Source organism: Pelodiscus sinensis, chromosome 19 (assembly GCF_052426305.1).
Source record: "Pelodiscus sinensis isolate ZL-2025 chromosome 19, ASM5242630v1, whole genome shotgun sequence".
Lineage (NCBI taxonomy): Eukaryota > Metazoa > Chordata > Testudines > Trionychidae > Pelodiscus > Pelodiscus sinensis.
Window position 1 is genome coordinate 35183029 of NC_143070.1, and position 22551 is coordinate 35205579.

The 22551-nt window shown below is 61.7% G+C and overlaps 1 protein-coding gene across 1 annotated transcript; it reads left to right on the forward strand.

Moving 5' to 3' along the window:
• Positions 1 to 1883: 1883 nt before the first annotated feature.
• On the forward strand, positions 1884 to 22387 carry LOC142823179 (uncharacterized). Its single transcript, XM_089770540.1, has 7 exons — positions 1884 to 2180; positions 2987 to 3283; positions 4458 to 4559; positions 5857 to 7070; positions 16417 to 16612; positions 17939 to 18055; positions 18992 to 22387. The coding sequence occupies exons 3-7, from the start codon at positions 4493 to 4495 to the stop codon at positions 20182 to 20184; spliced, it is 2787 nt and encodes a 928-aa protein (XP_089626666.1). The 5' UTR covers positions 1884 to 2180; positions 2987 to 3283; positions 4458 to 4492; the 3' UTR covers positions 20185 to 22387.
• The last annotated feature ends 164 nt before the right edge of the window (positions 22388 to 22551 follow it).

Sequence of the window (22551 nt, forward strand, 5' to 3'; positions counted from 1 at the left end):
ACTGGCCCGGGGAGACCGAGTGACTTGGGCACATCCGCTTTCGGGGGCGACCCCGCTCACGTCCTCCGCTGCGGGGGGTGGCAGTGACGGGGCCGGGGGTCAGGGACCGGCCCGGGGAGACCGAGTGACTTGGGCACATCCGCTTTCGGGGGCGACCCCGCTCACGTCCTCCGCTGCGGGGGGTGGCAGTGACGGGGCGGGGGTCAGGGACCGGCCCGGGGAGACCGAGTGACTTGGGCACATCCGCTTTCGGGGGCGACCCCGCTCACGTCCTCCGCTGCGGGGGGTGGCAGTGACGGGGCGGGGGTCAGGGTCCGGCCCGGGGAGACCGAGTGACTTGGGCACATCCGCTTTCGGGGGCGACCCCGCTCACGTCCTCCGCTGCGGGGGGTGGCAGTGACGGGGCGGGGGGTCAGGGACTGGCCCGGGGAGACCGAGTGACTTGGGCACATCCGCTTTCGGGGGCGACCCCGCTCACGTCCTCCGCTGCGGGGGGTGGCAGTGACGGGGCGGGGGTCAGGGTCCGGCCCGGGGAGACCGAGTGACTTGGGCACATCCGCTTTCGGGGGCGACCCCGCTCACGTCCTCCGCTGCGGGGGGTGGCAGTGACGGGGCGGGGGTCAGGGACCGGCCCGGGGAGACCGAGTGACTTGGGCACATCCGCTTTCGGGGGCGACCCCGCTCACGTCCTCCGCTGCGGGGGGTGGCAGTGACGGGGCGGGGGTCAGGGTCCGGCCCGGGGAGACCGAGTGACTTGGGCACATCCGCTTTCGGGGGCGACCCCGCTCACGTCCTCCGCTGCGGGGGGTGGCAGTGACGGGGCGGGAGTCAGGGACCGGCCCGGGGAGACCGAGTGACTTGGGCACATCCGCTTTCGGGGGCGACCCCGCTCACGTCCTCCGCTGCGGGGGGTGGCAGTGACGGGGCGGGGGTCAAGGACCGGCCCGGGGAGACCGAGTGACTTGGGCACATCCGCTTTCGGGGGTGACCCCGCTCACGTCCTCCGCTGCGGGGGGTGGCAGTGACGGGGCGGAGGGTCAGGGACCGGCCCGGGGAGACCGAGTGACTTGGGCACATCCGCTTTCGGGGGTGACCCCGCTCACGTCCTCCGCTGCGGGGGGTGGCAGTGACGGGCCGGGGGTCAGGGACCGGCCCGGGGAGACCGAGTGACTTGGGCACATCCGCTTTCGGGGGCGACCCCGCTCACGTCCTCCGCTGCGGGGGGTGGCAGTGACGGGCCGGGGGTCAGGGACCGGCCCGGGGAGACCGAGTGACTTGGGCACATCCGCTTTCGGGGGCGACCCCGCTCACGTCCTCCGCTGCGGGGGGTGGCAGTGACGGGGCGGGGGTCAGGGACCGGCCCGGGGAGACCGAGTGACTTGGGCACATCCGCTTTCGGGGGCGACCCCGCTCACGTCCTCCGCTGCGGGGGGTGGCAGTGACGGGGCGGGGGTCAGGGTCCGGCCCGGGGAGACCGAGTGACTTGGGCACATCCGCTTTCGGGGGCGACCCCGCTCACGTCCTCCGCTGCGGGGGGTGGCAGTGACGGGCCGGGGGTCAGGGACCGGCCCGGGGAGACCGAGTGACTTGGGCACATCCGCTTTCGGGGGCGACCCCGCTCACGTCCTCCGCTGCGGGGGGTGGCAGTGACGGGGCGGGGGTCAGGGTCCGGCCCGGGGAGACCGAGCGGAGGGCCAGTGTCCGGGGCTCCCTGCTCTCCGGGGCTGGCACATTCGGGCTGTTTCCACGCCCGGCATCGTGGTGCCCTTCCCTCTTTGCGAGCCCCTGGAGCAAGGCCTGTTCTGCGCCTGGCTCCCAGCCACCTGCCCCGGCTGGCGCTTGGGGAGGCGCCCCCGAGGCCTCTGCCCGCCTGGGGTGCTGGGGAGCGCAGGGAAGAGGCCCCTGATCTGTGCCCGGGTCTGGCCCGGCTCCCTGGCCCGGGCTGTGGCCACCAGAGGGCCCTGGCCGGGCCGGGCGGGGAAGAAGCTGCCGCGGTCTCTGTGCCGAGCAGATCCGGGGCTGGGCTTCGCGGGTCACCGCCCCCCCGCTGCTCCGCTCGCTGCGCCGCGGGGAGGGAGCCGGTCGCGTCCCCAGCGTCCCGCGGCGCCCGGCCCGGCTGGAGCCAGGCTCCCTGCGCGCCCCGCTCCCCGTGCGCCCTGCCCCGGAGCCGCAGCCTGCAGGTGAGGAGCGCGCCCTGGGCGCAGGGCCGGGCCGGGCCGGGCGGGGGCGGCAGGAGCAATGGGGGGGTCCCGGCTTCCTGCCCCCCCGCCCCCCTGCAGAGCCTGCCCTGGGGCGAAGCCAGGACCTGCCCGGTCCCTGCGCGGCTGGGGGAGGGGCTGCCCGGGGGCCCCCCCAAAGCGGCTGGTGTGTGCGCGATGCCTGGCTGGGGTCAGGCCGGGGGGCGCACAGCCCAGTGGCTGCACAGCGGGGAGCGCTCTGGCTGCTCCCCGGGACTCTCTGCCTGCCTGGGGCCAGGGCTGGGGGAGCTTTTGGCTGCGGGGAGCCGGGTTTGGGGAGCCCCCCCCCCGCCGGCGTGGCTGGGGGCTGAGCTGGGGGGAGGGGAGAGCTCTGGGCAGTGGACAGAGGTGCCGCCTCTGGGCAGACGTGGGCAGGTGCTGGGTTGTTTTAACCCCCCCCCCCCAGTGAGTTTTGGGCAGGGTCCCTGCTACACACGTGCCCCCGGGGTAGCTGCCCCCGCCTGCTACAGCGCGAGTGCCACAGCCGCCCAGGAGGGGGCTGTTACACCCTGGGGGTCTCAAACCCAAACAGGCTTTGGCTGCGGCGGATGGATCCGTGGGGCTTTTCTGGGGTCTCCAGCTTTCTGCGCCCCCCAGGCCTGGGGCCGAGAAGGGAGCAGGCCCACAGTGGTACCCAGGGGCGCAGCTCTGGCAGCAGGGGCTGGGTGCCCAGTGAGTCGATAGGGAGCTGCAGGAGCCGGGATCCCGGGTCCCCCGCTCCGGCGTCTGACGCTTCTGTGTCCCGGCAGGGAGTCGGAGCGCGACGGATGCTCAGGCCGGAAGGGCCCGTTGTGACCCTTCCGGTGGCCGGTTCCGACACCTCCCTGGATCAGGCTGCTTCTTCACTCTTTGAACGTGGCTGCCTCCCTGCTCCAGCCGTTGCGCCTTGTCTCGTCTTCCTCGGCTCGACGGTGCCGCCTGGTCGCGTCCAAAAGCATCTCCTGGCGCAGGTACCCCAGGGGCCCCCGTGCTAAGGTGCAGAGTTTTGAACTGTCAGCATCGGCGGAGTGGATTCGCTGGTGCTTAGGAGTCTTCAAGGGCCAAAGGTTAACCAGCTAACGTGTGTGTGTGTGTGTCTGTCTGTCTGTCCCCATCCAATCTGCTCTTATATATTAGGGATAGTCTAGACAGTGCTGGGCCTGGACTCAATGACGTCTTGAGGTCCCTTCCAGTCCTCGCGTTCTATGATTCTACGAACGTCTGTCTGTCTGTCTGTCTGTCTGTCTGCAGGGCTCAAAGGGCCATAGTTCTGGCAAATGATCTTTTTTTCCCCACACTCCGAGGCCAGAAGGGACCGTCGTGATCACCTGGTTCAGCCTCCTCTGTACGCCGGCCAGAGCCCTGCCCCCGTGTAATTCCTGGAGCAGCTCTTGTAGAAAACACCCTGTCTTGGTGTAACAAGGGTCAGGGATGGAGAATCCATGAGGGACAGTGGTTCCAGTGGTTACCGGCCCTCGCTGTTAAAATGGGCCGCTCGTGTCCGGCCTGTGTGGGGCTGGGGTCAGCTTCCGGCTGCTGGGTCGGGTAGAGCGTCCTCTGCTCGCTTCGGAGCTCTTGATTCAGTATTCGATCCCCGTGTAGCTAATATGTGGGCTGCGATCACCCCTTCGCCTTCCCTAAGTGACGCAGGTTGAGCTCCTGGAATCAGCCGCTGTCAGACAGGTTTTCTAAGCCTTTAATCTGTGCTGTGGCTCTTCTCTGAACCTCCGAATTATCAGCGCTCTTGTGATGACTTGTGGGCCCCAGGACTGGACCCCGGATGCCAGCTGGGTCTCCGAGGGGCACAGTTTGTGCCTGGCTGGAGCAGTCCCCTGCCTGCATCCTGCTTAATTCGTTAACGGGTTGCACGTTCGGTTGACCTAACGTTTAACTGGTTAATTGATTCACGGGGATTTTACATCCCTGATTCAGACTTGATGTCAGGCCTGGATTTTAGCAGGCGGAGTAATTAATCACCAGGCTCCGCCGCTGGCCATTTTAAAATCAAGCCTGGCCGTTCCTCTAAGAGCTCGGCTCTCGGTCTCTGGCCTGGGCCACGCGATCACCGTGGGCCCCTCTGGCTTTGGAACCCACGATGGTGTCACGTCCCTTCCCCCAGCGGACTCCTCCTCCCGGCTCGCCGGTACAGAGACGGGCTTAAAACCGCGGCTCCCTCTTTGTGATACACGTCCCCTGGCTCCGTCGCCAGGCCTGAGCGCGGCTGTTCTCTCTCCTTTGCAGGGTTTCCCAACCCCGAGCCCCATGTGATCCCCTGCATGGAGCAGAGGCCAGAGGTGGGGGTCCCGGCTTCCCAGGACGAGCTCCCGAGGGTCGTCTGTGCAGGTGAGGCATTGGCTGGATGGTTTGTGGCCAAGGAACCGTCTCCTGATTTTTCTATCCAGTAGCTACTTGGGTTTCTTTCCCCCTCCCTGAGGCCTTGTCTACGCGGGCACGTTTGGTCGCCCCAAACCGCCTTTTGGTAAGCAGTGAGGAGGGGTAAGCAGTGAGGAGGGGTAAGCAGTGAGGTGGTAAAGTTTGCGGATGATACCAAACTGTTTAGGATAGTCAAGACAGAAGCAGACTGTGAGGGACTCCAAGAAGATCTCACCAAACTGAGTGACTGAGCAACAAAATGGCAAATGAAATTTAATGTGGATAAGTGTAAAGTAATGCACATCGGGAAAAATAACCCCAACTACACGTACATATGATGGGGGCTAATTTGGCTACGACAAATCAGGAAAGAGATCTTGGCGTTATCGTGGACAGTTCTCTGAAAACTTCCACGCAGTGTGCAGCGGCGGTCAAAAAGGCAAATAGGATGTTAGGAATTATTAGGAAAGGGATAGAAAATAAGACCCAGAATCTCTTACTGCCCCTGTATAAAACTATGGTACGCCCACATCTTGGCTACGTCTACACTGGCATGATTTTCCGGAAATGCTTTTAACGGAAAAGGTTTTCCGTTAAAAGTATTTCTGGAAAAGCGTGTCTAGATTGGCAGGACGCTTTTCCGGAAAAGCACTTTTTGCGGAAAAGCGTCCATGGCCAATCTAGACGCGCCTTTCCGCAAAAAAGCCCCAATCGTCGTTTTCACGATCGGAGCTTTTTTGCGGAAAACACTACTGTGCTGTCTACACTGGCCCTTTTCCGGAACAGTTTTCCGGAAAAAGATTTTGCCCGAACGGGAGCAGCATAGTTTTTCCGGGAAAGCACTGATGATTTTACATTAGATTGTCAGTGCTTTTCCGGAAATTCAAGCGGCCAGTGTAGACAGCTGGCAAGTTTTTCCAGAAAAGTGGCTGATTTTCCAGAATAACTTGCCAGTGTAGACACAGCCCTTGAATACTGTGTACGGATGTGGTCTCCTCACCTCAAAAAAGATATTTTGGCCTTGGAAAGGGTTCAGAAAAGGGCAACTAAAATGATTAGGGGTTTGGAACGGGTCCCATATGAGGAGAGGCTAAAGACACTGGGACTTTTCAGTTTAGAAAAGAGGAGACTGAGGAGGGATATGATAGAGGTCTATAAAATCACGAGTGGTGCGGAGAGGGTGAATAAAGAAAAGTGATTTATTTGTCCCCAAACCTGCCCCGTGTAGACACGGCCTGGGGTGACTGGCCTGGATTCTCTGTCCCAGCAGGTGACGGGACGATGAGTGAGGAGGAGGTCCCCCGGCGAGAAGGCCCCGAGCCAGGGGAGCCGCCCGGGACGGGAAATGCTGCCGGGGACGTTTCTCGGAGCCCGGAGCAGGGACGCGCCGGCAGTGCAAGCCAGAGCAGAGCCTCCCACCCGGGCAGAGGCGGCAGCCAGCCCAAGGAGGCGGGGGAGCGGCCCTACCGGTGCGAGGACTGTGGGAAAAGCTTCAGCAGCAGCTCGGCCCTCATCATCCACCGGCGCATCCACACGGGGGAGCGGCCCTACAAGTGCCCCGAGTGCGGGACCAGCTTCAACCAGAACTCGGCGCTGATCGCCCACCGGCGCGTCCACACGGGCGAGCGCCCCTACGCCTGCGCCCAGTGCGGCCGGCGCTTCAGCCACGGCTCCACCCTCGTCAAGCACCAGCGGGTGCACACGGGCGAGAAGCCCTACCGGTGCGAGGAGTGCGGGAAGCGCTTCAGCATCCGCTCCACCCACGCGCGGCACCAGAAGACCCACACGGGCGAGCGGCCCTACGCCTGCGGGGAGTGCGGCAAGAGCTTCAGCGACAGCTCCTACTTCGTGCAGCACCAGCGGGTGCACATGGGGGCCATGCCCTACGCCTGCCGGGACTGCGGCAAGCACTTCATCTGGAGCTCGGCCCTGCTGCGGCACCGGCGCACCCACACCGGCGAGAAGCCCTACCCCTGCGGCGACTGCGGCAAGAGCTTCAGCGAGAACTCCACCCTGCTGCGGCACCGGCGCATCCACACCGGCGAGAAGCACTACAAGTGCACCCAGTGCGGGAAGTCCTTCAACGACAGCTCCTCCCTCATGCGGCACCAGCGCGTCCACACCGGCGAGCGCCCCTACCAGTGCCCCCAGTGCAGCAAGAGCTTCGTGGACAGCTCCACCCTCATCTGCCACCAGCGCACCCACACCGGCGAGCGCCCCTACACCTGCCCCGACTGCGGCAAGAGCTTCACCGAGAGCTCCACCCTCATCACCCACCACCGCGTCCACACGGGCGAGCGGCCCTACACCTGCCCCGACTGCGGCAAGAGCTTCAGCCAGAGCTCCAACCTGGTCACCCACCAGCGCATCCACACCGGCGAGCGGCCCTACGCCTGCGCCCAGTGCGGCAAGAGCTTCTACCGCAGCTCCGACCTCATCCGGCACCACCGCACCCACAGCGGGGAGCCACGCCACAAGGGCCCCCCCTAGAGCTGGGGGGTGCCGCGGGGACCCGGCTCCTCCCATGCCTGGCCGATCGCCGGCCAGCAGCCCCTGCGGGCTCACCGCAAGGCGGGCGAGATGTCGGCACGGCGCCGGAGCTCGGCTCTCTCGGCCGCGAGCCCCTCGGCTGGGGACCGTTCCCGCCCTCGCTCCGGGGTCGCCCCTCGCGTGAGAGTTCTCCCTCGCGCCCCGTTCACACGCTCGCGGGAGTGAATTTGCCTTTGATGCCGCCTTATGGACTCTGCGTGGGAACGGAGTCCCTCAGGAATCCCACAGGTGGAGACGGGTCCCTCCCAGACTTTGACCCCGACCCATCGCGGCTTGAGGAGAGGGCGTGGGCCGTTCAGCGGGGAGCTGCTGGCGCTTGTCCAGCAGCGGCAAAGGGCCCCGGGCACGGTGACCCGGGGGGAGGCCCTGCCGAAAGGGGCAGTTGGCCTGTTGAGGCTGGCGTCCGAGGGCCGGCAGAGCAGCGTACGGGGGCACGTCCGGCCGGGACCCTGTGGATGCGCAGAACGCGAGGGGGGCACCCCGGGCCGTGGTGCACCGAGCCCTTCTCCTTCGCCCCTCCCTGCGCGCCGGGGGGTCCAGCCCGGGCCAATACGCTCCGGGGGACACTGGATTTCAGCACTAAGAAAGGGGGGGCCCATTGTGCCACCCTGTCCCCCAAGAGAACACCCTGTCCAGCGCCTGGACCTTGCGCCCACCTGGTGCTACCTGCTATGGGACCCTTCTCAGGGCTCAGCCCCTGTGGTGCCTCTGGGAGCCGGGCCCGGCTAGGGACGTGAAAGGTTAACCGGTTAACTGGTTCTGGCTAACCTGTCACCGGCGGGGGCTGGAGGAGGGGCTGCCGGGCCCGCTGCAGACAGGGGTTGCTCTCGTCCGGAGCAGCCTCTGTCCGCGGGGAGCCCAGGCGTGAGAAGGGATTTAGGGGCCTAGGCGGGGCTTTCCAAAGCTGCTGGGCATGTCGATGCATGTGAGTGCCTAACTCCCTTAAGCTCCTTCCACGAGGGCTCTCGGTGCAGGGGGGCGCATGGAGTCCAAGCACTGAGCTCGGCTGTTCGCAGCTGAAACCGGGGAGGGTACAGGAGGGGGGGCAGGATGCAAAATCCTCTTTAATTAGTTAACTGGTTAAAAGTTATGTGTAAGCAGTTAACCGAGTAAGTGGGGTGCCTGCTCCGGCCCCCACCGTTTCACCGTCACCGTTAAGAGTGGTGCTTGCTGGTTAACCATTCGCATCCCTAGCCTGGTGCCACTGCGGTTCCTGCCCACGGGGACAGAGGAGCAGGGGTGGGAGGGGGCGGTCGGGAGATGCCGGGGTGACGCGTTCTGGGCCCCAGTGCCGGGAGCGGGGCCAGGTTTCCTGACGAGCCCGGCTCACGGGACGGTCTGTGGCCCAGCTGGCGAACGGGCCGCTTGTGTAAGTAGCAACAGTTAGCAAAAAATAACGAACCATTCGGGTTTGGGGTTTGTTTGTTTTTTAAATAAAAAACCCACCTGCTGAATAAAAAGTGTGGAAAGACGGAAACGCTCCGGCCCCGCGCTCAGAGTGGGAACGCGCCGGCAGTCCGACCGTTCTGTACCAGCCCCCCGGGCGGGGGGAGGGGCGCGACGGAGCGTTATCAGAGGGGGTTCCCCAGCATGGAAAGCTTGATGTGCCCGGCCACAGGAGGCTGCTGGAAGCCCGTCCCCGCGAAGTCACTAGCCACAGGCTTCCCCGAACGGCTTGCCTCTGCCCTGCACAAAAGAATGCCTGCGTGCCTCAGTTTCCCTGCATGGCTTAGGGTGGGGTAACGCTCCTGCCTGCTCTGTTGAGATTGTGAGCTGCCCAGGGCAGGGACCTCTCTCGGGTCCGTGTGGCACAACGGAGGGGCTGATCTCAGTGCGTCGAGGTGCACTGCTAGTGACAAACCCACCCCAGCAAGCGACAAAGCAAATTCCTGGGCAGTTTTCCGCCAGTTCCAGCGACTGCCCATCCTCCCCAGCAGTCGCTTCTCCGTGCCTGGGTGGGGCTGCTCCCCCAAAGCTGGGAATCTTGCTGCTCCCATAAAGCCAGGCCCATCTCACCAGTGAGTCTGGATGTAGTGCGGCTGCTTGGGCCCTGCCCTCCCCTCTCCGTGGGCCCCACAGGTGGAACTGAGACCAGGAGCGTCGGGGGGTGAGGGGATCCCCCAAAGCATCCGATGGCCCCGCCAGCTGCCCGGAGCCCTAGCTGGCAGCCGGCGTGAGTGTGTTTGCTCAGCGGGTTTCTCTGTCCAGGACGGAGAAGGAGTCAGGAGGACGGAGGGGGAAGTGTGGGGTGGCTGGTTTGCTGTCCAACTCCGATGGCTGGGTAACCCCCAAACGATCAGAAATGTGGCTAATCGGGCGGGGCTCAGACTGTCAGCCGTGGGCACGTAGGGATGCCAGATACGTCCACCAAAAATACCAAACATGGTGGGGAAAAATTGGTTGAGCAAAAAAAAAAAAATGTTACATGTCTGGTATTTTCTGGTTGTTTTTTTTACCAGACAGAGGCTGCAAATACCGCACTGTCCGGGCCAACATCGGACACCTGGCAACCCTATGGGCGCAGCGCTGGCGTGTCAATTTCCCGTTTTCCCGTGTGTATGCCGGTGGCTCGGTTCATCCGGAGCCCAGCTGATGGAGGCTCAGATCAAAGGGTTCCGACTGCCCACGGTTTTTATTTGTTCACAGCAGGCGAGAAGGGAAGAGTCTCTGTGAAACCTGCAAATTCTGCATTTTTCCTCCGCAAGCGGATTTCTAGGAGCCCTGTTCGTGACCCCCCCGGGGGCTGCCACTGCCGAATTGAGGCTTTGAAATGCAGAAACCTTCTGCTCCGTCCCTGCTGGTGAGCAAGGGGACGTTTCCCTCCCTCCCACAAACTGAGTCCCCTTTTTTCTCCACTCCAGCTCGTCTGAGGAAGGGGGCTGTGCCCACGGAAGCCCGTGGCCCTCTCGATGTTCCTGTTGGTCTCTGAGCTGACACAGGACCGCTTGTTGTTTTTACACTAGACCAAAACCCCCTCAGGCGACGGAGATAGGTGCTCCCAAGCAGCCCCGCTCCTGAGCTGCAGGGCCCTGTGCTAAGGGGGGCTGGAAAATCCCAGTTAAAAAGTGAAACGGTGAGTTCACCAGTGCACTGGGATCCCGGGGGTGAGAAGCTAAGCCAGGCTGAAGCGCCCGGTGCAGCATGGCGTGGTGGATCTGACGAGGCTGGAGCAGCCCCCCGTCTGCAATCGAGCAGGGGGCTGTGCCAGGCCGCTGGTCAGTGTGGTGCTAACCAGGTAACCGGTTAACCAGTCACCGCCCTGGCTACGGGGGCTGAGGCGTGGAGGCCGCTGGGGCGCGGTATTACAGTCTCGCCGGCGCACGGCCCATAGACTTTCAGAACATCATCAGGGTGGTGCCCGCGTTGACTGTTATACGGGGGGGGGGGGCGCTCTGAGCCTGCCACGTGGGCAGGGAAAGCCACGCCATCCACGGCCGGCCAGCTGGGCACGTCCCTGCATCCCCGGCCTGCCCTTTGTGTTTGTGTTTCCAGTGCGCCTGAGGAAACCAGCTCCCTGCGCACACAAAAGCCAGCCCCCCTCTTCCCCCCGTGCACACTCGTGGCCCCTGTCCCTGCGGCACCAACCATCCGTGCAGCTGGCTTGCCCATTCGGGGGGTCTCTCTGGGCCGGGTTGTCATGGCGACGGCGGCCTTTGCTAATTGGTTTCTGCTTGAGCCCCCGCCCGCCCTGCAGCAGGACTGGGGGGTCCGTGAAAATCAGACACAAAGGCCACAGCTCCGGCTTGGCGAACTCGCCGCTCTGCTTGGAAACCGGGGCGCTCGCGGCAGCTGCCTCCCGGAAGTAACACGCCCGGGGCAGCCCAGAGCCACGTGGCTTTTCCATTTCCCGCCGGGCCGGGCTTCTTAGCGTCATCCTGAAGCGGCAGCAACTGTGACGTTTAAATCCCGTTCGGGTCGGACAGAGTCTAGAATCCCAGAACCCGAGAGGTCGAGTCCAGTCCCCGGCCCTCACTGAGGGACCCTGCAACATCTGGCTGGCAGGTGTGTGTCCAACCTGCTCTTCAATATCCCCAGGGATGGGGATTCCACAACCTCCCTGGGCAATTTATTCCAGAGTTTCACCCTCCGGACAGGCAGGCCGTTTTTCCTAATGTCCAACCTCAACCTCCCTTGCTGCAGTTTAAGCTCATTGCTGCTTGTCCTGTTCTCAGAGGCCAAGGAGAACGATTTTCCCTCCTCCTCCTTATGACACCCTATTAGGTACTTGAAAACTGCTCTCCTGTCCCCCTCAGTCTGCTCCTTTCCAGACTAAACAAGCCCAGTTCGTTCAGTCTCCATGTTCTCTAGACCGTGCATCGTTTTTGTTGCTCTTCTCTGGACTGTCTCCAGTTTCTCCACCTCTTCCCTGGAAAGTGGTGTGATGTTTAATTTCCAAACTTGCAATAGATTGGCCAGCAAGACACAGAGCAGTGAAACATGCAGCAGCAACAGGGCCGGACTAAGGGGTGGGCGAGCCGGGCAACTGATGGGGGGCGCCTGATGGCAGCTGAGAACAGCCTCGCTCCAGCCTCTTTGGAGGCTGGGTGCAGTGGTCTGAGGTCTGGCTGGGAGGTTGGGTGCAGGAGCCGGCGGGGGGGGGGGGGGGGAGGGGTCTGGACAGAAGGGACGGTGAAGGAGCAGGGTGGGGATGCGGGGTCTTGGCAGGGGGCACTTACCTGACTCTTCCTCCTGCCACGCCCAGACCCTGCCCCTGCTGCTCCCGTTGGCCATGGTTCCGGCCAATGGGAGCAATGGGAAAAGCCTCCAAGAGACAGCTCCCCCTGCTGGAGGGAGGGAGGGAGAGTGTGTGGAGCCGCTTCCTTCTCCTGCAAGCTGGATCCGACCCATGAGTCTCGCCGCTACCTGCAGGGGGAAGCTGGTTCTGCCACTCCTTGGAGGGGGAGTATCTTGGGGGGGGGGGGTGACAGGGCTGGCGCGCCAGCATGTGGGCTCCATGCTGGAGGGGGTGCGAACCCTGAGCCCACGGCCCACCTGCAAGATGGTGGCAGAGCACAAAACACCAAGAAAAGTTCCAGCCCTTCATGCGTGCAGGGAAAAAAGGTGGAAAATACGAAACTCGTGCACCTGACAGGCACGGAAACGAAAATCAAAGAACCCCAGATGGATGGATGTTGTGGTGCTCAGAATCTGGGGGGCCGAGTTTTGAATGGGCAGGGCTGCAGGCGGTGTGTCTCTAGGGCGAGTAACACCCGCAGTACAGGGTGCCTTGGAAAGCGCTTTCATGCCGGCTGGGCCACGGCACTTCCCGCGTCTCTGGGGAGTTAGATCTGCCTCAGGCCAGCCTCCGTGGGTCAGAAAGTCCAGCAACTGCACTGGACAGCCCAAGAAATCAGCCGGCCGTAGTCGCACGTCACAGCTCATAAGTGTGGACCGTGGGGTGGGAATCGCGTACTTTAAAATCCCAGTAAAATGGGTGTGATTGCTTACGATGCTATTTGCATAATGTAATATTCATCGTTAATCATTAACATTTCAATTGTTTACTGTTAGAACCCGAACAATCACATCCTCCCGTCCCACACGCTAACCTGGGGGCAAGTCAAGCGAGCGGGGAGCGCGGGAGGAGGAAAAGGGGAGAAGCGGCAGGTGCTGGGGTCACAGGCCTGGCAGCCGGACCAGAGGGTCAGTCAGACAATGGGGCCTCACAGACCCAGGCCAGGGGTTCTTTAAATCTCCCCAAACACACAGGAACCGAGGATTTCTGTGTAGGCCTGTGGGTTGTGTGTTCTCTGTCTGTTGTATTCCACATGTGTGTTGCCTGTGTATTGTGTGTTCCAAGTGTGTGTGTTGTGTGTATGTGTTAGTGTTCCACGTGGGTGTGGTGCGTTCCAGACGTGTGTGCTCCAGGTGTTTGTGTGCTGTGTGTGTATGCTCTACTGTTTGTCACTGGAGGAGGATTGGGAGTGTGTTCAACATGTGCATTTCGTGTGTGTGTGTTGTGTGTTCCAGGTGTGTGTGTGTGCTCTACAATTTGTTGGGGGGGCAGTGACCGATTGCACAACACCCCCCCCCCAGCCCTATTGGGCAGCCCCTGCAGTTGGCCTCCCTTTGACGCCCCCCCCCCCAAACCCGGCTTCCCGGTCGGCCCAACGGGCAGCGCCTGGACCCGGAGATCCACCCAGCTCCTGCGTCCCGCGCCCTGGACCCTGCGTCCTCCTTCCCCTGCACCCCGCGCCCCAGTTCCCCTGCGCCCCCTTCCCCTGCGCCTCGCGCCCCATTTCCCCTGCGCCTGGCCGCTGCGCCCCCTTGCCCTGCGCCCCGCGCCCCAGTTCCCCTGCGCCCCCCTTCCCCTTGCGCCGCTCTGGCCCCTGCGCCCCCCCGCGCCCTGGCCTCTGCGTTCTCCTGGCCCCCCTGCGCCTCCCTTCCCCTGCGCCCCGCGCCCCGGTTCCCCCCTTCCCCTGCGCCCTCCTGGCCCCTGGGCTCCCCTGCGCCTCGCGCCCTGGCCGCTGCGCCCAGACCCCCTGCGCCCTGCCTGGCCGGGGGCTGCGGGCGGAGCGAGGGGCGGGGGGCGGCGTCAGCAGCTGTCACGGAGCATCCGCCCGGCCGCAGATCCGGGGCTGGGCCTCCCGGTCACACGCCGCCTCCATTGTGCGCCGGGCCCGGAGCCCCGGTCCCCGCTGCGCCCGGAGCCCGCCCCGCGCCCTGCGCCCAGCCCCGGAGCCGCCGCCTGCAGGTGAGGGGCGCGCCCCGGACGCAGGGCCGGGCCGGGCAGGGAAGTGACTCTGCCCCCCCCGCCCCTCGTCCCCCAGCTGCTCGCGGGGCGGGTCTCAGCGCTGCTGCCCTCCCGGCGCCCCCCGTCTCTGCGCCCCGGAGCGCCCGCGGGAGCCCAGCCAGCCCCGGGGAGCGGCCGGGCCGGGCCAGGGCCTGAATCTCCCAGCCCGAGGGGGCAGGAGGGAGCTGGGGCAGAGCCTGTGGCGGGGGGGCCCACAGCCCCATTCCCTGCAGCTGGGCCAGGTGCTGCGGTGGGACCAGGGGAGGGGCAGGGAGAGGAAAAGCCAGGCCCCTAGGCCTGGTGCTATCTAGGGAACGTGCTGCCCTGGGGAACAGGCCCCCCCCAAAGCGGCTCCTTGCACCCGCTCTCCACACAGGGTTAGGCTGAAGGGTCCAGGCCCTTTGCTTGTAACAGGCTCAGAGTTCCCAGCTGGACCCGGGCTCTGACCCAGTCTGGCAGGTCTCGTCTTCAACTACAGGGGGAGAACATTTCTGTCTCGGTGACGGGAAGGGGGTGCAGGGAGGGGGCATGAGGGAGCCCCCCATTTAGCAAACAGAATTTTGGCCGGGGCATTGGGGTGCTGCCATGAGTCTCCCACAGACGGGAGAATTTATTTTAGTAACACTCCTCAGCCTGTTTCTGAGAGGGGGCAGGAGGCGGAAGAATCACCAGGCAGAAAAAAGTTTGAGGCATTTTCAGCTGCTCTCAGATGTTAAACATTTTGGCCAGAAACTGAACATTGGATGGAGAATTTCAGTGTCTCACACACACAGAACGGGAAGCGACTGTCTGGGAAGGAGTACGGCAGAAAGAGATCTAGGGGTTATAGTGACCACAAGCTGAATAGGGGTCAGCAGTGTGATGCTGTTGCAAAGAAAGCAAACAGGATTCTGGGATGCATTAACAGGGGTGTTGTGAGCAAGACACGAGAAGTCATTCTTCCACTCTGCTCTGCGCTACTTAGGCCTCAGTGGGAGTATTGTGTCCAGTTCTGGGCACCGCATTTCAGGAAAGGCGTGGAGAAATTGGAGAGGGTCCAGAGAAGAGCAACAAGAATGATGAAAGGTCTAGAGAACATGACCTGTGAGGGAAGGCTGAAGGAATTGGAACAAAATACAGGACTATGTAGCACTTTAAAGACTAACAAGATGGTTTATTTTGTTTCAGCTACACCAGACTAACACGGCTACATTTCTATCACTATTCTGAAAGAATTGGCCTTGTTTAGTTTGGAAAGGAGAAGACTGAGGGGGGACATGAGAGCCGTTTTCAGGTATCTAAAAGGGTGTCACAAGGAGGAGGGAGAAAACTTGTTCATCTTGGCCTCTGAGGATAGAACAAGAAGCAATGGGGCTTAAACTGCAGCCAGGGAGGTTTAGGTTGGACATTAGGAAAAACTTCCTACCTGTCAGGATGGTCAAACACTGGAATAAATTGCCCAGGGAGGTTGTGGAATCCCCATCTGTGGAGATATTGAAGAGCAGGTTAGATAAATGTCTATCAGGGATGGTCTAGACGGAGCTTGGTCCTGCCATGAGGGCAGGGGGCTGGACTCGATGACTCTCGAGGTCCCTTCCAGGCCTAGTGTTCTATGATTCCATGATTCTATCTCAGCCCCTCTCCGCTCCGTGGCCTGGACAGATCTGTTGGCTCGTGCTTTGTGGTGAGGGTGGGCGACTCTCCATGCTGCGCTCACACTTGTATTTGTTCCTCTGACAGGATTTGTGTGCTGCCTTCAGCTCAGCCCTGGCAGACACTTCCTGACCTGCTGCCTGTGGTCCTGCGAGAGGTCCCAGGGACTGCATTTAAATCTATTGCCCAGAGGCTTTAACAAGACCTCAGGAGCCGAAAGGTGGGTTTCAAAGTCCGTAATCAGGTCCCTGAGTAAAAGATATTAAGAACCAAATTCTAACGTTGAAGGGTTGGTGTTTCGCCTTTCAATGTTTTAACCTGCCTGGTCACTCAGTCATGGATTTAAAAGCAGCCATTCTCCTACGGAGGAATGTCACCAGCCAGTTAGAGAGAGAGAGTGCAGAACTGGATTCATCTATAGATTTGACCTCTTCCCCTGGGCTTGAACAAAGACATTGTCTGGTTGGCGCATTACAAAGCCAACTTCCCCTGCCTTTGGCATTCACGTTTCCACCTCCAAAGCTATGCATGGGACACAGCCGGGTCACTTAATTAGCTTCATTAAAACGGGTCTTACAATTGACAGGCTCTACTGCTGCTGTGATATTTATCTTGGATTCTGTTATTTCCACTCCAATTCATCATGTTACCCACGAAGGCTCCCGACTCTCTGTATTGTGGTTGGTCTCACAGGGGCCATGGGACGACTGGTTGGTTTTAATGTGGGAGGTTGATCATCTTGGAAGCTCGGATGAGCGGCTGAGAGAAATGAAGGTGGATTTGGGGCGTATTTACATTCCTAATGGTGCCAGGGCCATGTGCTGAGTCTAGACTGTGCCGGCAGAGAGAACCTGGGGGGAGTCGGGGTGTGCAGGGGATGAAACCCCTCAGCTGTCGTCCTCCCCCCGCCAGGCTGCAGAACAGCATCTGAGTCCAGGCTGCCCCGTCCCCGGGGGCAAGGGAGGGGAGATGGCTGCGGCGGGGCCGGTGACCTTCGAGGAGGTGGCTGTGTACTTCACCGAGGACGAGTGGGCGCTGCTGGACCCGGGCCAGCGAGCATTTTACTGGGGGGTCATGCAGGAGAATTACGAGATGGTGACCTCGCTGGGTAAGGATTGCTGCTCCCTCGTGTGTGTGTGTGTGTGTGTGTGTGTGTGTGGTGACCTCGCTGGGTAAGGATTGCTGCTCCCTCGTGTGTGTGTGTGTGTGTGTGTGTGTGTGTGTGTGTGGTGACCTCGCTGGGTAAGGGTTGCTGCTCCCTCGTGTGTGTGTGTGTGTGTGTGCTGCTCCCTCGGGGGGGGGGTGGGTGTGTGTGTGTGTGTATGTGTATGTGTGGGGTGACCTCGCTGGGTAAGGGTTGCTGCCCCCGTGTGTGTGTGTGGGGGGGGGTGATCTCGCTGGGTAAGGGTTGCTGCTCCTGTGTGTGTGTGTGTGTGTGTGTGTGTGTGTGTGTGTGTATGTATGTATGTGTGTGTTTCATGGTTCCCAGAATTCCCACTAGAGTCCCAGAGCGAGAGACTCCCCCCCCCCCCCACACTCCAGGAAAGGGGATTTGGGAACGGTGCTGCTCCCCTTCCCATGACCGAGGCTTTCAGGGGCGACCAACTCGCTGTCCCAGGCCAGGCCTCCGCTGGTCCCTCGGCCCGTCTGAGACCGACGAGTGTCTCCTGACTCGGGTCCCCGGCGGCCGGGTTTCAAATGCATCCTTCCCTCCGCCAGCGGTGTTCGTGGGTCTCTGCTCGCTTCCCCCAGCCAGGAAGGGCACGGCGCACTCATGGGGATGAGCGTGGGCTTAGTTAGGGGCTGGAATAATTTGATGGGGCCGCAGTGGCGGGGAGGGAAGAGAGGAAGGCAGGTCTGTGTTTCTCATGCTCAGACCAAAGGTCCATCTGGCCCAGTGTCCTGTCTGCCCACAGCGGCCAATGCCCCAGAGTGTCCGAAATCGACAGGCGCACCCTCTGCATTTGATGTAGCGGGTCTTTACTAGACCCACTAAATCAAACTCCGGAAAATTGACCACTGAAGCGTCGATCTTCTGGGAAGGGGAAACCTGGCCTCTGTCGCTCTGGGGTGTGGAGTTTTTACTGGCCTTTAATGTTTTCCTGCTCCGGCTTGTGTTGTGGAAGTGTGTGGAGGTGGGTGTGTGGATGTGTGGAGGTGTTGGGAGTACAGACGCGGTTGTACCCCGGGTGCTTAAAGAGGGTAGCAATGGAAGGCTGCTCCTCCTGGGGATGAGGCAAGACCCTTCCCGAGGCAGCGTGCGTGAAACCTTGCCCCAGACCAGAGCCTTGTGGGATGTTTCCCGGTGGAGAGCCCGGTCCCTGAGGAGTGGGGGCGGGAAGAGGGCGGGGCCGCTCTGGGCTTGGGGTCTGGAAGAGCAGCAGTGAGGTGAATGAGCAAGATCCACACTTGTTCCCTTGTCCCCCCCCCCAAGCAGGATTTCCAGTTTCCAAATCCGACATGATCTCCCGGCTGGACTGCGAGGAGAAGCCGTGGGCCCCTGATCTGCCGGGTGATGGGGGGAAGGGGGCCCCCAGAAACACCCACGCAGGTACGGCGGCAGCTGGCGTGACCTAGAAACCTCGGTCGTTTGATCCTCAGGGCAGGTGTCCCTTGGGCAGCCCGACAGCCCCTGCCCTCCTTGGGGCTCAGATGGGGTGAGGAGGTGGCCCTCCCCAGTACTCGCTGGGGTGGTTCTCCCCGCACCTGGTCTCTGTCCGTGTCTTACTGGTGTCCCTGGCCTCTGCTTGCCAGAAGCTGTGAATGGGGGACTGGCTGCGTTCCCGGTAAGCTGAGAAATTGGAGAGGGTCCAGAGAAGAGCAACAAGAATGATTAAAGGTCTAGAGAACAGGAGCTAGGAGGGGAGGCTGAAAGAATTGGGCTTGTTTAGTTTAGAAAGGAGAAGACTGAGGGGGGACATGAGAGCCGTTTTCAGGTATCTAAAAGGGTGTCAAAAGGAGGAGGGAGAAAACTTGTTCATCTTGGCCTCTGGGGATAGGACAAGAAGCAATGGGCTTAAACTGCACCAAGGGAGGTTTAGGTTGGACATTAGGAAAAAGTTCCTAACTGTCAGGGTGGTTAAACACTGGAATAAATTGCCCAGGGAGGTTGTGGAATCCCCATCTCTGGAGATATTGAAGAGCAGGTTAGATAAATGTCGATCAGGGATGATCTAGACAGTACTGGATCCTGCCGTGAGGGCAGGGGACTGGACTCGATGACCTCTCGAGGTCCCTGCCAGTCCTAGCTTTCTATGATTCTGTGTGTTCCTATTGGTGGTGCACATCTGCACATAGTGCACATAATAAAATTTATTCTGCACACGAATGGACAAAGAACATTAGAGGGAAGCTAGGCAAAAGGGGAGGGATCACTGGGTGATTCCCGGTTCTGTTCCCTCCCTCTGGGGCACCTGGGCTGGAGGGACCTTTGGTCTGGCCGCTCTTATGACCGACTCCCTTCTGGACTGTGTGTCTGTCCCCGCAGGTGGCGGGATGCTGAGTGAGAACAAGCCGGGGAATCTTCCGCCGGGAGGGCCCGAGCAGGTGGCGCTGTGCAAGACGGCACCGGGAGGTGGAGACGGGGCTGTTTCCCGGAGCCCGGTGCAGGGAGGAGCCCGGGAGAGGCCAGCGAGGCAGCCGCCAGGGGCCAGGCGGGGTCCCTCCGCTCAGAGGCGCCGAAGGGCGGAGAAGCCGAAGGAGCCGGCCCAGCCGCGCGTCCCCGCGGGAGAGGGGCCCTTCCCCTGCGGCGAGTGCGGGAAGAGCTTCCGCTGGCGGTCGGTGCTGATCATTCACCAGAAAGTGCACATGGGCGAGAACCCCTACAAGTGCCCGGACTGCGAGCGGAGCTTCAGCAAGAGCGCCGAGCTCAACCTGCACCAGCGGGCCCACCTGGGGCAGAAATCCTACATCTGCACCGACTGCGGGAAGAGCTTCGCGCAGTACCACCTCCTCACCTCCCACCAGCGCACCCACACCGGCGAGCGGCCCTACCCCTGCCCCGCCTGCGGGAAGCGCTTCGGCCAGAGCTCCCACCTAGTGATCCACCAGCGCACCCACACCGGCGAGCGGCCCTACCAGTGCCCGGCCTGCGGGAAGCGCTTCGGCGACCGCTCCCAGTTCAAGACCCACCAGCGGATCCACACGGGCGAGAAGCCCTACCAGTGCCCCCAGTGCGAGAAGCGCTTCAGCCGCAACTCCTACCTGGTGATCCACCAGCGCACGCACACGGGCGAGCGGCCCTACCGGTGCCCCGCCTGCGGGAAGAGCTTCAGCGACAAGTCCCACTTCAACACGCACCAGCGCATCCACACCGGCGAGATGCCCTACCAGTGCGCCGAGTGCGGGAAGAGCTTCCGGCGCCGCTCCTACCTGGTCACCCACCACCGCACCCACACCGGCGAGCGGCCCTACACCTGCCTCACCTGCGCCAAGAGCTTCAGCGACCGCTCCCACTTCCGCAAGCACCAGCGCACCCACACGGGCGAGCGGCCCTACCGCTGCCCCGAGTGCGGGAAGGGCTTCTGCCTGCGCTCGGACCTCATCATCCACCAGCGCACCCACACGGGCGAGCGGCCCTACCGCTGCCCCGAGTGCGGGAAAACCTTCACCCGCAGCACCTACCTCCTCTCGCACCAGAGAACCCACAGCGCGGAGAAACCGCAGAAGGGGTCCCGCTAGCGCCGGTTCCCACGGCCGCAGGGTCAGGCCAGGGCGGCCGGGCAGTGAAGATGGGTTTGGGTTATCAAGGAACCTCCTTCCTGGACAGAGCCGGAGGCCGAGGCAGGGTTCCCGTGTTGCGGCAGGACTTGATTATTACTCCGCTGTGCGTGCTGCTTTCTCTCATCTCTAGCTGGCTGGGAGACTCTCTGCCCATCTTGGGGGCTTCACGCTGGCCCCAGCTAGGCGCACCGTGGTGGACGGCAGCAACGCTCGAGCCCTGGGCACCCAGGAAACCCGACCAGTCTGGAACGCGCGGCACTTCGATCGACAGAGGCTGCCCTGCCCGTCCTCCCGCCACTCTGGGCTCACGCGGGAGAGTGAATCAGGTCCAAGTCGCTCCCGGGCCTGCCAGGGAGAAGCCGGTGCCAGACGCTGCAGGCCGGGGCTGTTCCCACGAGTGCTGGAGAAGCCGAGTAGTTCAGGGCTGGTGTGTTCGTGTAGGGCCCCCAGCGGGGCGGCAGGAGGAACGTGCTTCGCAGCCGTTTGCAGCGATGCTTTATTTACACCCCCTCCCCCCGCACACTTGTATTTTACTTTTGCACCGGCAGTGTTGTTCCCAAGGCCGCCCGACCTGTGTAAAACGCCTTGGTCTAAATGGGGCTCGGGGATTTGGGAGAAGAGGCTGAAAATTCTGCATTCGCCCTCTAGCCGGGGGGCTGGTGCTTGTATCTAACACGTTACCTGGGTCCCTGGCATCGGCCACGTGGTGCGCGGCGGGGGCACGGTATTCCCGGGCTAAACAGGCGCAAATAGCTCAGAGCTCGCCATTCACACCGTGCCCAGTTCAGCTCTCTCATCCTGGCGGGTCTGGCCTGGGACGTCCGTGTCACGAGCTGAGCCATCCTCAGACGGCTTCTCTCAGATGATTCTGCATGTGACCCCCTGCGTTCTGCCGGTCATGGGTGAGCGCAGCCTCCAGACCAGATCTCTGTCCCCAAGGTCAAGCTACAGAATCAGGGTCCCCGTCTCTTTTGGCATCCTCCGAACACGGGGGCAGGAAGTAGGGAGCTGCCCCGCCCCTGGCTAGAAGGCGTTTCCTTTAAGTGCAGTTTCACAGCTTCGTTCAGAGGCTCTTGCATGGGGCCGTGTGGAGGGAAGTGGGTACCCTGGAACCAGCCGGCTCCGCTTGCTTCAAATCTCCTCTCCAGTCACACCCTCCTCTGCTTCAGCGATGCCTTTGAATTGCCTCCTTCCTCTGGCTGCAGTGCAGTTGTACTCGCCACGGCTCAGTTTTCTGTAATGTCTCAGTTCCGCCTCTGTTCTCTTGTGTCATCTAACAGTAAAATACCGAGGGAAATAGGCAGCAGGTATAAAACAAACCAAGGGAAGTTTTTCTTCACGCAACGCACTGTCAACCTGTGGAACTCCTCGCCAGAGGATGTGGTGAAGACCAGGACTTTAACAGGGTTCAAAAAAGAACTAGATAGATTCATGGAGGACAGTCCCTCAGTGGCTATAGGGATGGTGTCTGTAGCCTCTGTTCATCAGGGGCTGGAAATGGATGATGGGGAGGGATCACGTGAGGATTCCCTGTTCAGTTCCCTCCCTCTGGGGCACCTGGTATTGGCCGCTGTGGGCAGACAGGGCACTGGGCTGGATCTTTGGTCTGACCCCGACTGGCCGTTCTTAGGGGCTGGGACACACTTACGCCATGCTGCGGGGTGAATAAGCCACCCCGCTGAGTGAGGTAAGCGACTCTGGGCTGGGCGCTATGTAGAGGCAGTTTCCTTGTGCCAAGGAAGAACTTTCGGCCGTCGACAGAGCCCGTCTTTACCGGATGTGCCGCAGCCAGGCAGTCCTGCCGCAGGTGGTGCGTGTGGTGGGGACAAGCCCTGGGTGACAGTGCGTAAAAGTAAAATGCAAAGTGTTCTGTGAGCACGGGGGGGGGGGGGGAATGCCTCCTGTGGATCCCTGCAGCGGGACGATAAATATAAGCAAATACATGGCAATATCCCCACCAAATAGCCCCTGCCCAGTGATTGTTACAGTTCCTGTATTTCTTTGTTAGCTGTTTCTGACGGGCCAGGACAAAGCGATGAGAGAGACTGACAAAGCAAGAGAGGGTTTAGCGCTTCGTGAAAGCTGGGGAAAGCTTCTGTAGGACAGATGCCCCTGCTAAAGCAGAGCCACGAATAAATGCCTGCAAACGTTCCACTCAAAAGTATTTCAGACAATCGTCAATGCATCCATTACAGTCCAGGCCAGCTCTGTTAGCCTCGTGCCCTGGTTGGGTTTTTTGTGCCAAACTTTTCAGAGTTAGGATAGTTTGTATTTAAACCTTTCTTTGACGTGGTTAAGAATTGGGTGTGTAGCAGAAGAGGGAAG